The sequence below is a fragment of the Rhea pennata genome, chromosome 4 (genome assembly GCF_028389875.1).
Source record: "Rhea pennata isolate bPtePen1 chromosome 4, bPtePen1.pri, whole genome shotgun sequence".
Classification (NCBI taxonomy): domain Eukaryota; kingdom Metazoa; phylum Chordata; class Aves; order Rheiformes; family Rheidae; genus Rhea; species Rhea pennata.
In genome coordinates, this window is record NC_084666.1 from 48,204,661 (window position 1) to 48,221,708 (window position 17,048).

At 36.3% G+C, this 17,048-nt stretch overlaps 1 protein-coding gene across 4 annotated transcripts in view; it reads right to left on the reverse strand.

The window, feature by feature from the left end:
• DCLK2 (doublecortin like kinase 2) overlaps nucleotides 1-17,048 on the reverse strand; it is an 81,248-nt gene that overhangs the window by 29,396 nt on the left and 34,804 nt on the right. For 2 of the 4 annotated variants that reach the window (XR_009958168.1, XM_062573873.1), the window contains exons 3-6: nucleotides 15,181-15,283; nucleotides 12,981-13,082; nucleotides 11,683-11,733; nucleotides 8,460-8,554 (exon numbers count right to left, since the gene is read on the reverse strand). Coding sequence is in view for 3 of the 4 variants with exons in the window: in XM_062573873.1 (XP_062429857.1) it covers nucleotides 8,460-8,554; nucleotides 11,683-11,733; nucleotides 12,981-13,082; nucleotides 15,181-15,283 (351 nt within the window). In the remaining variant the exon portion in view is untranslated. The remainder of the gene's footprint in view (nucleotides 1-8,459; nucleotides 8,555-11,682; nucleotides 11,734-12,980; nucleotides 13,083-15,180; nucleotides 15,284-17,048) is intronic. The other 2 variants (XM_062573874.1, XM_062573875.1) reach the window with 2 other exon arrangements.

Sequence of the window (17,048 nt, forward strand, 5' to 3'; positions counted from 1 at the left end):
ACAACTTAATTTTGCAGAGCCACAAAAACAGCTGTTTACCAGCATTTGGCACAGAAGTAGCATCAAACAGTAGCCAGGCAGTGATAATTTTCTGCTAATCACTTAAAACCAAGCTATGCTAATACAGTTGTCTGAGCGATCTCTTTATTTAACAAGGATCAGGAACGAGGACATCTGGATTAAAAAGCATTGAAGCAAAATCGTGAGTCACTTTTAAGCTGTCAGCCACATTTTCTGCAGGCATAAAGTGGGTAACAGTCCTGATCTGCTGTGTCACTGGGTGGGAATCCTCAAAATAAATCACTGCGAAGTATTAGTCACCAGCCAGAAATATTAGTCATGTGTTTTAGGTTCTGAATGAGTGACAATACATGGGAATATCTAGCCCACATTTCCAATTTTCTTCATCCTTGTAATCAGATCACAGCATGACTGGACAAATTCCTTCTTACCATAATACTAATAAGGAAGAACAATCAGGAACAGGAAAAAAAAATACAAAAGAGGAATAGGAACAAGATCTAATGCTGCTGCATTACTAGATCAGAAACTGAAGCTGCAGGTTTAACCTTAGCTCTGCCACTAATTTATCACAACTCTAGACATGAGTCCAAATTCACTCTACAACAGAATTTTTCTGCAGTGGGGGACCTGTGGGTCCTTGTTTCAGTTTCTCAGCAGCAAAAACAGTCCAGTCTTTCTTTACTGCATCAGTCACAGTACAAATGAACTCTCTAACATCTGTGAGTGCTTGACTAGTCAGAAACAGTGGGAAAGAGGTAAAATGGATAGTGACACAGCAATGGTTGAATAAACACTTACAGTGATCAACATTTGCCTTTTTTTTTAATCCAACAAACACAACAGAATAGTAATGAGAAAACTACCCAGAAACAGAACTAGAGATAATTAATAAAGTCATTTTCTAATTATCTAGCCAGTGACATGTAATATTTAGAATACATAGCACTGTTGGTATTCCTACAGCTGTAGGTATTTTGAAATCAAAGTAAAAAATTAGGAAGCACAAGCAGACTGAGTGGTTCATTACTCATTCATTCTGTGGGTATTAAAGATAAAAGAATACATATTGCTTTGATACTACTCTAGTAAATATGGAGTAAATCATTCTGGAAAATCAAATTTATCAATAATTCCGCCTCATGTATTCAAGTCCACATAGCACTACTGCCCTCTTCCAATAGTTTTTCCCTTACACATGACAAATTCGAAGTGCAGAGGACTTAAATCCAATTCTTGCATCTATCTACAACTCCTAGAAAAATTCAAGCCTATGGCAGAATTTGATTCTTTGTTTTTAAAAGCTCAGAGTAATCCAGAGCTGCAATGTCTCTTCAGCAGTTTGAATAAACCAAACGCCTTAGAACGTAGATGCTACTGGCCAGGAACATCTTACACTAAGAGTCACTCCTGCTGCAATTCTGTACTGCATATTGTTAAAATGCAACCATTGCCTTTATTTCCCTTAGGTTGTTTCCCCATAGGTAACTTGTGTTTTGACAGCACATCTAGAGCCAAATGCACAATGCAACACAGTTCTCAGAGAGACCGAGTGAACACACCGTTCTTGAAGTTAGCTGCGCATCATTTTACAGCCTAATTAAAAATGTAAAATGTCTTAAGCCTTGCATACAAAAACAACTGTTTCAGTTTCTTTATATAGAAGTCTGCTGAACTAATTTTTCAATAGAACAGTAATCATTTTTCCAGGTTCACAAAAATACTTAAACACATTGTTTTGCACATGACATTGTTTTATAGAGTGACTGTGCCTTGAAATAGGCTCACCAACATGATGTGGTTTTGTGAGAAACACTCACACTAAATATGCCATACCCACATAAAACATACTGTAATACTCAATGTGCTAACTGCACCTTGACATATTATCTTAGCCAAAAATATTTAGTATTCTTCCCTTCCTCTCTACTTAAAGTTATTAAACCTATTAAAAATTCTTATTTTAACTAGCTCTGGTTCCTAAGTGTGCAAAGTTATTTTCAAACCTATTTAAAGGAATTAAATTCTTTTATAGAAGAACGGGTTTTTAGAATCCTGTCAAGCTATATCATTTGCTTCAGGTTACTACTGGCTTGTTATTTTAAGAAGCCTGAAAAAATAAAATACTGCAAAGAAACTATGTTCTACAGAGAAAATCTAAATTCTGTCAAGTCTGTCCACAGGAAAATCTCCCTGTACAGAATGTGTTTAATGACCCACTAAACTATTATGACTTCATACACTGTAAAGTTTCTATTTCTAACATAACAGAAAAATATCCAACACTGCAGTGTGGGATTTTTTTTTGGGGGGGGGTCTTTTTTTAATCTGAAGTATCCAATGTATATTGTGCCAGACAACTGCATCCTGACAGATACTGTGCGTCTTGGGTTTTCTCCTTTTAAGTTAATGATAAAAAACTGACAACATACAAAAAGATCAAACAAGAACTATAAATCCCCTTAAACAAGTACAGAATTCAAGAGCATAAACTGAAGTAAGCGTGCAAATGTAAGGTGATGTTTAAATAGCATGGAGAGACTGGCCCAAGTGTCACTTAAAATTCCGTTCAGAGTCTGAGTCTCTGATCTGGGAGTGAAAAAGCAGCGGCTTGACAGTCTTCATTTCAGTTAAGTTACATCAACTGGTCCAGTAGCAAAGAGCTTTCAATAAATCTTTTGAGTTAAAGTGGTACAATATAGTTGGAAGAAAGAAAACCTAGTGTTGTATTTAAAATATAAATGTGGAAAGAGGTAAGAAGGTAATTGCAGATAACCGCACATCTGGTGGGATTTTATTTTTTCTGTCATGACGATGTGAGGAAGGATTTATGGATATAATTCCATATTCCAAGTACAATGCTACCTTCGGTGACAAAGTTCTGTCAAGGACTGGGTTAATTGCCCATGATGCAAATATTTGTTTAAATGCTTAGGTTGTCATAATGAAGGGAATAATTCATCTCTTGGCAGCTATATGGTATGGTGCTTTCTACAGCACTTACTTTTCTGTACAGTTACAGCTTCCTACCTGAAGGTTGCCCTGTGTCTGTCCTTTTTGTCTTCTTGGATAGAAAAGGATGACTTTCATCATCAGATTGCTGGGCATATAAAGTCTTGTATAAAGGGTCTTGTTCAAATAATTACTCAACAGATCTGTTAAAATTGCTCAGCACTTGCATGCTATGACTGAAGTACACTAAATCTGCTGTCCTTGTCCTCCAGTGCATTCATAATGTGTTGAACAGACTCTGAACTGTATGGCATTAAGTACACGTATCTGTGTGCATGTGCCCACTCATCCCTGTCTGAGAAATTCTGGGAATAAATATGGGATGCCATGCAAATATTACTGTTATTATTTGAGGTCCTGCAATACCCTCAAAGTGCATCTAGCCAAACTGAGAACAAGTCTGTCTAATATTGTTAACTTTTTCTCCAGTTCTGTTTTGGCATTACTGTGATAATCTTTTACCTGAGAGCTTAGAAGAAAGAGTGAACTCCTACAGCTTCAGAAAAATTCTTTGATGTTCTCAAAGAAGCCTTCTCTGTCTTTTTTAAAACACTAACACTAACTGTAGACCATGAATATTTTATTGAAATTTTGATATGTTTGCAGAAGTATTCTCAGAAATTTGGGAACCCTTTCACAGTTTCAGTGTAATTAAACCTGAAAGGTTGTGATCAGGAAAGGCAAAAGGACATCTGAAAAACAAATGAAGTGGTATGTATATAGTCAGTACTTCCAGTGAGATATTATCAGTCATTCATAATGCTCGATACTAACATAATCTGTAAGACAGAAACAATATACAACATTTCTTTAGTTTTCAATTAATACTCAAACTCTGCTAATGACACTGTGGAGTTACTTGTAACAATACAATAGCCAAAAAGAGAATACTGATTTTATTAGCATTAATTCGAACATCCATGGTACTGAAAAGGTATCATGGCATGCAGTTTGGTGTACTGCTCTAGAAACACTGAAGAACCTCATAAAGATCACCCTTTTTCTGGAGAGATTTTGAGTTGCATCACATTATGTAAAGTTTTTAGCCAACTAATGAGTGGACTTACCACTAAGTGTTACACCTCAGTTCCCACAACGGAACAGATTAGTTATATATTTCTATCCGTTGTATGAACAATAAAGGTGCAGAACTGTAAATTACTGAGGACAAGAGGAATAAAGAACTCCTCTGTGTCACTAGGCTGGATAATTCCATGCAAATATTTGTAATATCCAACTTGCTAACAGGAATGTATGTGTGAAAAATTGAAGACATTAAAGCTTTGATGAAGATAGTCTCTAATCCATCAGATCACTTAAGCACATGTTTAGCTCCAAATATGTTAACAGTGCTATTTAAGTAAAAGGGGTTACTCAATAGCTTAAAGTTAAGCAAATGTTTAAGTGATTTGCTGGATCAGATTTTAATTCCCTTTCACTTTGGTCATTTGTCCAATCAGTTGGAAAAGTATTACTGAGACAAATTCAAGCACAATACTATTTAGCATAATTGGATTCCGAGAAATGCCTCCACTGTAAAACTTCTTTATTTTCAAAGATGTCTAGACTTCATGGTACTTAATTTCAAAAGGGACAGCAAAACACATCCAAGTAGGCACAAGGAAATTATGATACCACTTTTCAAGGTCTCATATTTTAATCATTTCTTCCTATAATGCCCTGTATTTTCAAATTGGGAATTAGATTTTTATAGTATAAATTATTAATAACAGATATACCAGAAGAGTTAAAGCACCCCTAGCAGCACTACATATCTAGGTCTATAAATACTCCCTTAGAGCCCCAAAAAAAGGCTACACTTTTCAGCTGTCACTTGCCTGGAACAGTAAAAAGTCTCTTCTCAGTCATTTGTCCTGTGTCACCTAACATACTATTATTGCTTTTCTTAATCTATGAACAAATTTTAATCTCCATGGAAAAGCTAAAAGAATTTTTTTTAAAAACAAATCACAGCCCACTCATCCAAACAAGCATACTGTACAGAGCAGTCATTTATGCTTGTACTTGTTGCCTTTCATATTTAAATACTTGTCTTGAAACAAACCCTCTGTGAAGTGAAATGTTTAATAATGGGCTAAAACTGGGAGGTTAAAAATGAACAATCTTCAACAAAAATAAATAAAGCAATTGTGTGCGCTGCTATATTTATTTACTCAGCTATACTCAAAAGACATGACATCATGTCATCTGTACTTTTCCTTACTGGAATGAAAGGGGTTGCAGGAAGATCCTACAGCTTTTGCTGAGGTTAAATTCCTATGACTTCAATGTCATCTCAGTCTCCAATGCAATTTTTTTAAATGCTTCTGCAAGATAAGGATCTTGGACAGGCCTAATCTGCCACACTGGCTTACAGTACTGAACAATTAGTAGCACAAAGAGACTGTGGATAGAAGAGCTAAAAATGGCAGAAGGAAAATCCTTCTCTTAAAAGATAAGCTGTTCATCAGGAGTATTTCCTGCAGGGAATTCCCTGTCTCTGAGCATTTCACTTCTACTGATCTAGCGTTGGGAAGGAGAAGGAATTCTTGGGGACTGAAAAGGCTTTGCTTTAAAAGAAATGGCATGCAGAGAATATGATGCAAGACTCAATGTCTGAGACTGAGAAAAAGACTATTGTTGCATTTGATATCTTTTGCAAGTTTACTGCCTTGATGCTTGATTATCACTCAAGCTCTACATTAATCTTCATTTTTATTAGCCAGCTTCTAGCGTACAGTCTCCCAAATTTTGTTCAAGCAATCAGAACAACACTGGTTATTAAGAAGTTTTGTATGGTCTGTTGATGGTCTGCTCTTTACTGCAAACAAAAAATTCAACCCTGATTTGTTCTCTTTTCCTAACAAACAGAAGACAGCAATTACACAAGACCAGATTCTCCTATAAGGCATGTTAACCATTTTATCAGTAACATAATAGGAAATCTATTTTCTTCATAGAACACGAACAAACTTAAAGAAGAGGGGCCCAGCTCTTTGATCTGTCATTCTTACAGGATCACAAACTCTTTTTCTGACTTACAGATTAAACATACTTGTGTTACTAGCTTTCCTAAAACTTTGAAGAACAAAAATACCCTATTTTCAGTATTTAAAAAAAAAGGACACCATTATCAAGCTGCCCCTTGTTCATATACTATCATATTTTATTTTAACATCTTCCTAACTATTCCTGTTTCATATCCTACAAAAATAAACATATATGCTTTCTACACAACACGACAGCCAAAATAGTGCATTTTAAAAGCCAGCAAACTGAGAAATATACTTTATTCTTTCATTGTCTGCCATGCAACTTATATCCATAGTATTTATTCAGCTACAGTTGTGGCACCTTCTTCTACGAGAGCAGGAGCCTAGACTACTTGTCTGTGCATTGATCTGCATTGATGTCTTATCAACAGGGAGCTCTTAACAGAGAAAAGCAATAACCTAAAAATAATAAAATTGCTCCCTGCCTTCCCTCAGTTTTCCTCATCAGTCTGGCCAACATCAATCCTACAAAAACAAAAGTAAGTTTCTTAAAGATTCTGGTTTCCTTTAAAACCATGTCTCTCCCTGTTACTGGTTTTATGTTGATTGCTTTGAATTTCACACATACTTAGCAGGATACTGTTCCCAGTCATGACCGCTAAAACATAATCAAGAAAAAAAAAAAAAACAGGTTACTGCAAAGTGTACTCATCCCTTCTGTAACCTGTCCTGCCATTCACCAGCTAACTTTATCTATCCTTAGTCTCAGGAACACCACTGGGATCCTCCCATACGCAAACAGATGCATACCAGTGGGATAAAATCAGAGACAGCCACTACTTCAGGAACACGTTAGGTAAGAGATGATTAATGTTTTTGCTGTTTTCCAGCTTTTTGGTTATATAGGAATAACTTATTTGACACGAAAACCCATTAGCATCAATTAAATTCCAAAATGAAAAAAAAATACAACAGCCTACCTACTTCAGTGAAATTGACAGTGAAGGGGAAAGAGGACATGTCCACTTCCCTAAAAATGACTCGTTACTATCAGAATTATCTCTGTCTTAATGGAGCTGTAATCTGCTAAAAGCAGATGGGAAAGTACAGAAAAAAAAATGAACAAAATTTTCTGGTTTCTAAACTTGTAATTTCATTAAAGACAGACAAAAAGAGCATCTGTTAAATATAGCTGCAGACCAGCCAAAAAGTCCAATGATTTTGGTGTCCTCTACTGTAAATCTTATTGGAAAGCTGTTCAGACAAATTCTAAAATATGTAACTCTTAACTTTTAATGTTAGAAATGTTGTTATTGCTCTTGAATGTACGTTACAAAAGGCCGTTGTCTAGGCAGAAAATACAGAGAAAGACCAATTTACATCATTTTTGAGAAAAAGAACCTATGGGATGGTAGAACTCAGTGACAAACGGCAGAGATCAACACCATGAACCAAACAACTAGAAATATATTAAAATTTATCAAATATCAAAATCTCTTCCTCAGGATTATCATAGAAGGCTGCAGAAACACATGCAATACTCCAGACAAAACAGACAAAGGCTCAGTAACAATTAGCATGTCAAACCCCAAATCTAAATACTATTCTAATCACGTCCTTTTGCTGGTCTCTTAATTGAGATAACAATTTTCCATAAAATTATTCAGCCTCTTCACAACTGTTTTGTTCACCAAGGGGAGCTATTACTTGATCAGAATAATTGGAGAAAAAATCCTCCAGTATGCTTCCAAGAAAGGCTGCAATTGACGATATCATAAGAAAAATCTCATTTGAATGGCAGCTGGAAGAATGCAGCAGTAAGATACTCTGTTCTGCTCCAAACCTTTCCTTTTGTTTTACCAAGCAAAAGGCACAAAACAGCCTCTAAGAACTGTAAATGCTACCATTTCTTAAGTGGGAAAGGAAGAGAATTCCCTTGGTGCAGCATAGAAAAAAATCTCAGCCAGATGTCAGGTTGCTCACTATGGGGCCTCTCACATGCTTACTGCTTTCAGGCAGTAAATTGCACAAAGTGGTGTGCCACAAGAAGGCGGGAACTTCAGAGGAAATTTGGGGCAATGCTACAGTGTAATGCATACAGAAGAGGATACTACCTTTATATAGGCTAAAAGAGCATAAATTACTTCGGGGATTTCTCCTGTCCAAGCAACAAAAATTTGACAAATTAGCATATTCAAGCTGCCATCACTCTCTTTCCTTAAGCTGAGGGTTCCATCCTACAGATCAAATACAAAATAAAAGAAAATTCTTATTTCAGATCTCTTTTACACTTCAACTCAACAACCATACTGGCAAGGCTGCCCTGTAGAACTGTAACCCTATTTATTTAGTTAGTTATTAATTCTAGAGCACACTGTAACACTTTATTCAATGAATAATGAATTCAGTTCTTTTGATGGTTCTGATAATTACCTTGAGTCCACGAAAGCTGCCTGGGCTGGTTGGTGAAGAACTGGAGGACTTGGTAGATTTTGGAGTGGATAACTGACTGCTTGGTGTTCCATTAACTGGCCAAGGCAACGAAAGCAAACAAAGAAAAGAAAAGAGCAAAAGAAAAATCTCTGAATTTTCTTTTAAACCTAACATGCCTCTCTGATTAAGTATCACTGAAATCTGCATATGAAGATCAGAACAGACTCAAAGCATTTACGAATAAATTATATGCTCTCATACCATAAAAACTGATCAGAACTCATGTGGCTGGATATAGGATCAAGAAGACACACACATCTCATTGTCATTCTAGGGCTTAAAAGGCCTACTTTCTCCTACTCCACTGCAAGAGCTTTGGACAAATAACAACCATAGTCTCTTTAAATTCCATCATTTAATGTGATTATCACCTAGAAAATATGGAGAGAGGTGTTCATAAGTACAAACATTTGACTCTCCACCTCCCCTTTTTGGGAGCAACATACTACTTTTTAGGTAGAATGTTTCCCAAACCACAAGTATTTTTATACAAAAAACAAACAAGAAGCATGAGCTGGTTAGTTGACATAGAACTTGAAAAGTAGTTCAGAAAAGAAAATCGATGTAGGGGAAACCCCTCAACAGTTACAAGTTATTAGGCCAATTCAGAACTTCCAAGAACTTAGAACATCTGAAAACACACAATACTCCCCCCTTTGTTTTGAAGAATTCATTCATCTTAACTCCAGTTTTTCAGATATCTGATACAATCTCTGTTATATTTCTGATGACTTGAATAGCACTTAGGTCAGTCCTTGTATTTTTCTAAAAAACACCCCCAAACTGATAAATTTTACTATGCAAATGGGGTGAAAAGGTCTGTATTAGACGAAGCAATATATTTTCTCTCTAGCCAAATCTCATTTTTTGCAGTAGAAGAATACACTAGACAGAAGTTTCAGAGCTAAAAAGATTTCATAGCTGATTCACACTGAAGAACCTTTTTTAAAGAAAGAAAGAAAGGGAAAAAAGCAACCTGCCAAATAGAAATTTAGCTTCCAAGAAAATAGTGGTTACACTTCCACATCTTCTTTACACATTCAAAAGTCTGTCACAGGTTATGCCTCACTTCTTAACCAGTGCTATCAAGTTTATTTTACAAGTGTTGGACAACTTAGAACCCTAAAATCTTGAGTGCTAAATGCCTTGTAACAACTATTTTTACTACTTCAACAGTTAATCTGTCAGTAGACGAGGCAGACTGCATTGCAACTTCCACACATCCCCGTTGTTCACAACAATCTATCTCCCCCTGATGTGTGATGTTACAATACAAATAATTAGCACTTAGCTACAGAGTAAATCTGTCATGAAATCTGATGACTTGGATATATATACCCAGACCTTTTTCTGGACTAAGAGCTTCCTCTTCTCTACTGAAGTTGTTAGTATTTTTTTTTTTTTTTGACAAGAGTTGCCATTCAGAATAATAGGCAACTTAGGTCAGTTTGAGTTTAAGAACCTGAAAGGCTTTAGGAGCATAAGTTCCTTCTGCTAGCCCTATAAATATGCACTGTATCTCACCACTTTGTTTTAGATATTAATCTTTAAAACTGGCAGAACAATGTTTCCTTATTTTATAAAGACTTTGCTGGTATGAAGATGAAAAGGTTTACTGAATGCTCACTTAATTTAGGCATCAGAAACAGTTCTGTGCCGCAAAGAGGCTAGTTCATGAACAAAAACAGATGTTTCTATAGAAGAATTTGCCTCAAATGACCAATTATTACTAGAGGAGCAAAAGTCTGATTATTCACAAATCCACTTTATACAGCTCACAGAAAGGTCCTTCTTTTCTGAACATGACCATCGAGGCCTACACTATATGCATCCTCAGTTAACTGTCTCTAATTTCACCATCATCTTTTTAAGCATGGACAGAACCACTAATCTGAATGTTTAATGTAATCCTCTTCCCTCTCATAACTGTGTAAGGAAGAGCCCCCAAGCATACACTCACAGTACTCTAACTTTTTTACTAAGATTCTCAGATGTGCTTGGTATACAAATGCGGTGCTCCAAGCCAGGGCTTCAGCTTGATGACCTCCAGAGGTCCCTGCAGCTTGCATTGGTCTATGACTTTATGACAAGTGCACGTTCCGCTGAGCAGCCTATTTAAAAGAGTTGTCTGTAGATATGGCATGACCAAAGTTTCCTATGATTGATTGCATATGGGTTGGCACACATCTGTAACAATAGTAAAAGCCAGATTTGGCCTTACCTCCAATACGTAAAAATCTCACATGTATAGGAAATCAGCCAGCTGCTATTAGAGACAGTAGTTTTTTGTTTTTGTTTAACTCAGAAAACACACAAGCAATTTGTATTCATTTTTGGCACCTAAGCCTGTTCACTGCTATTGATATTTTGATTATTTCACATATAGGCAAAACCTTCCTTTCTAGTTTATTTTCAAAGTCTAAGTGCTTTTGAGGTGTTTTTAGACGTTTATTTCTACATGTCTGGTAGGTTGAATGTACTAGAAAATAATTTTCTCTCTGTAGTTCCTTATATAGGACATATTAGCTATAATTCTTTAGTATATGGAAAACCATAAAACCTGTGCGTACCTTTGAAAAAGCTGAATTCAAATATGGTCCGAAGTCACAACTTATTTGCTAAGGAAAGCAAGTATGTTCCTTAAAAGTGACTTCACATTTTAGAGCATTGCCAGAGATAACTTTTCTAAAACACCAAGAAGCCCATTTGAACTTTCAGAACTTAGGCTGAAATAACACAATTAAAGAAAGGAATGTAAGAAATTGCACATGAAGTGAAAAACTATGGTACACATTCTTGTGGTGCTTTTTTCAGTAGATCTTACTGCTCCCTTTTTGCCTTGGTTGAAATTTTCTACTATCATATGCCTTAAGATACAAATGTACTGCTCCTCAGGATGTTCGTCTACTTGTGGTCAAATTGTACCTTTGCAAATCTAACTTTGACACCATTAACCAACATCCAACAACTATAAAGCATCATTTATCTTATCTCACTCAGATAATCTGTTTTAACAAATAAGCTAGACTCATTATGTCTCTGGTTTACAGAGCAAAAAATGTGTATTTCAAGCTTTAAAAAACACTGACAAATACAGATAAAAGGGTAAATTCACAGGAAGGAGACACACTGGTGATATACAGCCATAATAATAATGGCTCACCTGGGGATTTTGCAGTAGAATAAGCACTGGAGTAGTGGCCACCCCTCTTTACTGTACTCATACATTTGACACAAAGGAAAAACATTAAGGAGAGAGGTTATTAAACAGCTCTGAACATGCATGATAGGAAGAAGGGTAAATAAATATAACTAAAGACTACATGAGAAAAAATGCCAAGTAAATAGAAGAATAAATACCAGACACTTTGTATAAAATTTTCACATTAACCTAATCAGTGGAGGTATCCAAGCAGAAATAAATAAAGAAATGACAGCGCTGATTCTAAGTACTCTGGACAAAATTCAGTGTTGGTAGATATCCCATGCAATCTCACTGGAGTTAACAGGATCGCATGAAACGTAGATCATTTGTGAAACTTGCCCTTCATTTCTCTTTTTGTTGTTACTGTGAACCTTCTTTGAAGACTTTCAGTTAAATAGTCAATTCTTAAAAACAGATGATAAATATTCCACTTCTAAAGAGCTCAAAGACACAAAATGACTTTAACCAGCATCAATTAAGCAAAACAAATATGGATATGAGAATATGGAACATGTTGCAGTTTTGAATAAACGCACAGGAGCTTACACGCATAGTTATAATTAGAATAGAGCATTGTATATTTACATATTAAATGGTTTGATTTCAGGGCTACTTTTCCGGGTCTGAGAGAAAAAACCATCAATTAAATTTTATTATATTTAGAAAATAAATGCAGAGCTTAAAAAAGGAAAACCAAGTTTCTCCTTTCCATTTATTTGCATAAAAAACTCAACGTTTGGAACATAGCGTATTCAGTCAAGCTGCAGGTGAACATGCAATGTGAACATTTCTATGAAATTATAGGAAGCACAAGAAAGAAATTCTCTTTTAACAGACAGTAACAGTCCAGAACAGCCTCTAAAATTATTTGAAACATCAAAATCCTGTATTTTGATAATATTTGGCTTATATAGCAAAAACCTTCCAAATTCACAACACTTAAGGGTATACTTTAGTAACCACATTCTGCAGTTAATAAAGAGTGTAATAAAGATCAAGTGCCATCCTTAAAATATAGCTCAATTATACAACTAGCACAAATTATTCTAGTGTTCACAAAACGAAACATTTTGTGTTAATTAAAAGAAAATAGAAAGTCCATCTCTTCTCAGGATTCAAAACTAAATACATATTCTATTATAAACTAATAGATACCAAATCTAGGAGATAAACTGTTTTAAGTATTTTTTCCCCTCAAGAAACAAAGCATGGCACTTGTATATTTTTTGTGCTCTGCTCTTTTCTATAAGTTATACCTGAGGCAGGTGATTTGCTTCGACGTGAAGGTCCCGGACTTTTGGATCCAGAATGCTTTAAGCCAGACGATCGGGAATAAGATGACTTCATAATACGGCATTCTACAAGCAGAAAGACAGAGTTTAGAAAACGATTCTGTGTATAGGCTTCCTCCAAATCCTGTTAATTGCGCAGGAAATGAATCTCAGTATTTTCTAATCATGCTTGTCTACCTGAATGAAACAAATTTATAAAGAATCTCAGAACTTGAACCCACATACTGTACAAAACTTTTTGACCTAGTCAAATGCTGCAATATTCTGAAGGTAGTATTTCTTCATCTCTTGAAATTGGATTATGACTACAATTTAAATTTGTACCTAGGCACAGCTGAAGGAGTAAAGCAGTCAGCTGATGCCAAGGTTGCTCTGGTAGCTCAGCAAGTCTTGGATGCTCTAATGAGAGATTCACATAGGCACAACAAGGTCAACTCATCTTTTGTCAGAAACTGACATTCTGACCAATTTTTTAAAGAGGTGAAAAATGCCTACCGTTTCTAAAAGATGAGACAACATGCCATTTACCATCAGCTATACTGCATTAAATAAAGCACAACCTAAATGGGAAAGGAACCAACAGTCATACATGTATTGACATTTTAGAAACATTTTAACTCCTATAGTTAGCATCCACTGCAAATCTCTCCCAATCAACTTGTGTCAGTTTCCCTTCTAACTTCCCTGTTACTCATCACTGTGATGTCAATGTAATCCAAGTCAGATCAGAACCAGTTAAGCAGAGCTGCCTCTCCTGCCAGTCAAGTCATGTTCGAATTTTTCTTTAAACTTCTTTTCTACATTAAGACATCCAGAAATGTTACAGGAAGCAGGGACCAATGAATGTGAAAAGACAAAGGAAGAAAAACACCCTCAGTCACTGGGTTCTCAGAGAGAAGATGAACCCAATTAATCTGTGCATAGTGAAATGGGAAAAGCAAGCTTATGGCCTTAAGATCTGCAAGGGAAATTATGATTTTGCTCAGTCTGGGATTTGCAGTGTGAGCTAATACAACCACTTTCTCCCATGCCTGCATGAGAATAAATTTATATTTTAGCTAGTGCGAAACTATGTTAAAAACATACAGTTCTCGTCACAATTACACTATTTGAATCAACATGGTCAGGCAGTTTGGGAAAAACAGCAGGTTGGTAGTAACGGTAGAATGGCAGCCAGCTGAACCCCCAAGCATCCAAGTACACGGATCACTGTGGTTAGATATATACCTATACATTTTGATGCAACAGAAGATTTTATAATGGAATTATCACTTTTGTAAAAATTAGAAAAACAGCATGTGCTTTTGCCTTCAGTTACCTGAGAGCAAGGCAAAAAACTCTTATTCACAACCTGAAGCTCTCCTCAAATAATTTGATGATTCTTGCCAGGGCAAGTTTTCATTACCACAGTTTCATTTTTCATAAAAGGAAGTCAGTGTGATTCTACAGCTGAACCAATACAGACAGAAAAAACACAGAGAAAAAGAACGATTATATGATTTGATATTCCAAGCCAATTCTAAAACTCCCTGGTAGAGTTCAGAGCTTTTTCTTGAATTTATGCTACAAATTTTCTCTTTATGGATCAATAGCTTTCTCAAATAAGTTAAATCTGTGATCTGTGAATGGAAGATAGCATGGACAAAATCCTTTATCTTACCTCCTCCGCTCCTGCCCCCAGGCCTACTCAATAATCTTCTAATATAAACTGGCTCAATAGGTGGTTTAGAGCAGAAACAGCTGGAATGAGTGAAATAAGCAGAACAATTCTTCAAGACCTGAAAAGAGCAGCTACCTCCGTGATTTTTTAAATTTCTCAGGAAGACAGCAATACAGAGACCATCTCAGAGTCCACAGACGTCAAAAGAAAATAATTTTAATGGATTTTAGATCTATTTAAATACATGATTGAGTCTTTTAAAATTCAATTCTTTTCCATACTACTTTAAGGGCATTGTCTTTTTTCTAAGAAAATACATCAGGTTTGTCAGAACACTTTTTCAGATATTCAGGAGTTAGATGATGGTTTGGAGAACCATTTTAATGAACAGGAAAATATATCCCAATGCATATTCTCCTATAACATATGGCTGTTAAAGAATGAATGTGGGGGTAAATCTCAGTGAAGCTGACTGTTCAGAGGGTTCACGATGTACAGTCTTACCGCTATGATCCAATACGAAGTCATCCTGAGCATACCGGTACTTCTCAGGTCCACACGCAATGAAGACATCATCATCTCCGAAAAAGTCCTGCAAGCATGTCACCTGATAACAAAATACACAAAGCAAAATATATAAGTGCAGTATTTTCAAGCACTAAGTTTTCAGTTGGTCTTAACACTTAGAAAGTTTATGCTTTTATAGTGGTACCACAATGTTCTTTTATAATGACCGAAATATTCTAGTTCTCAGAGACTTCAGCTCTTCCCCATATAAACAATGGCAGGAAACCTGTTTCAGAAATGTAGAAAATGACTGCTGCTCCCCTGCAGAAACACCTTCTCTTACATTTAATACCTGTATTTTTACCTATAACTTTATGTGCATTCTGATGGCTTTGACAGAAATAGATACAAACAGCAACAAAGTGGCAAAACTTCTTGTTTATTAACAATTAATTGCTTATGGAAAAGAAAGATACTCAGAATACCAATGACTGTCAGCTCTCCGCAAGAGCACTGAAGCTGGGCATTCACAAACAGGTCAGTTGCCACAGCACCTAACCCAGGAACAGCAGCAGCAGCCCTGACATTAAGATCCTCGCTACATTTGCTTTACTGTATTGTGAAGCCAAAGGGTCCCAGCCCTCACCAAAATTCTTTCACTTCTAGCTCATCATTGTTATAACGAAAATCTGCCATCACTGACTAGAGACGCTTTCAACTGTACTTGAACTAGTTGCTTCTAGTTTAACTAAAGCGGCAGTAACAACTGGTCTTCAAAGCCCTGACAGATTCAGAGTTTTGCTAATGTGGGATTTCTTCTTCTCCGCTTAATAATCGTCCCTACTAATAGGTAATACTTATTACTATTTCCACAGATTTCAGGCTTTTTTTTCCAAGTATTACTGTTAACATAAAAACAAGCTTTAGAGATAAAAACCAAATTCTATTCCCTCCTATGAAGAGGAGGAGGGGAAAGAATCCAACAAGCTGACCAAACCCACAGTTACATGAAAAGTTGTGAGAAAGATTTCCAAATATTCACCCCAGCTGCACTGCTGGAAATGAGCAGAAATGTTCTAATAAGCCTAAGTTCACACCCCAAACACCAAAACCTGGTGCAATTTCTATCAGCTCTATGCACTCACCACTACTCTGCTTATTTCTGTGGTACCCTGGCAGTGCTGTTTTGAGCAGGTTATAGATAACTGCTGCGGCTTAGCAGAGCCTAAAACGAATATTTCTGTTCTGACTTAAAGGCCCCCCCTTTAACCTATTTGAGCTGAAATTGAAGCTGAGAGTAAAACAGTTGAGAATGACAAGTCTTACACAACATAATAGGGAGACAGTTGCATGCAGGATCATCCTTTTCCAGAGAAAACTGCAAAGAAAGGATCAGATCTGTGCACAAAAGATGACACAGGTGCTCTTGGAAATTCAACTTAATCTTCTGTAAAAGGACAATGAGGAGGGGAAGGAAAGACTTTTTAAAAGGTACAAATGTCTGTTGATAACTTTCTCCACACATTCATCTATAAAGAGCAAAAATACACTGGAGTAATTAGCAACAACACCACATGAGTATCAGCGGTCAAATAAACTGCTGGAGGTGGAGCAACGGTACCTGCATTTTGGAGTGCAGTCTAATGCCAGCATCACAGTTTGCACACCTGACCTGTGTGACTGGCCAGTAGTCAGTCACAGCTGGGACAGTCAAAGAAAGACTTTAGGTTACTGAAAAATGTACCCAGTTATAAATATAACTGGAAGACACATAAAATACAAGAATGAGAAAGATGTACATGGATGCTCACTATATTCCAACAGGGAATACTGGCAATCCTTCATCTCACTACAAATAGTCTGGA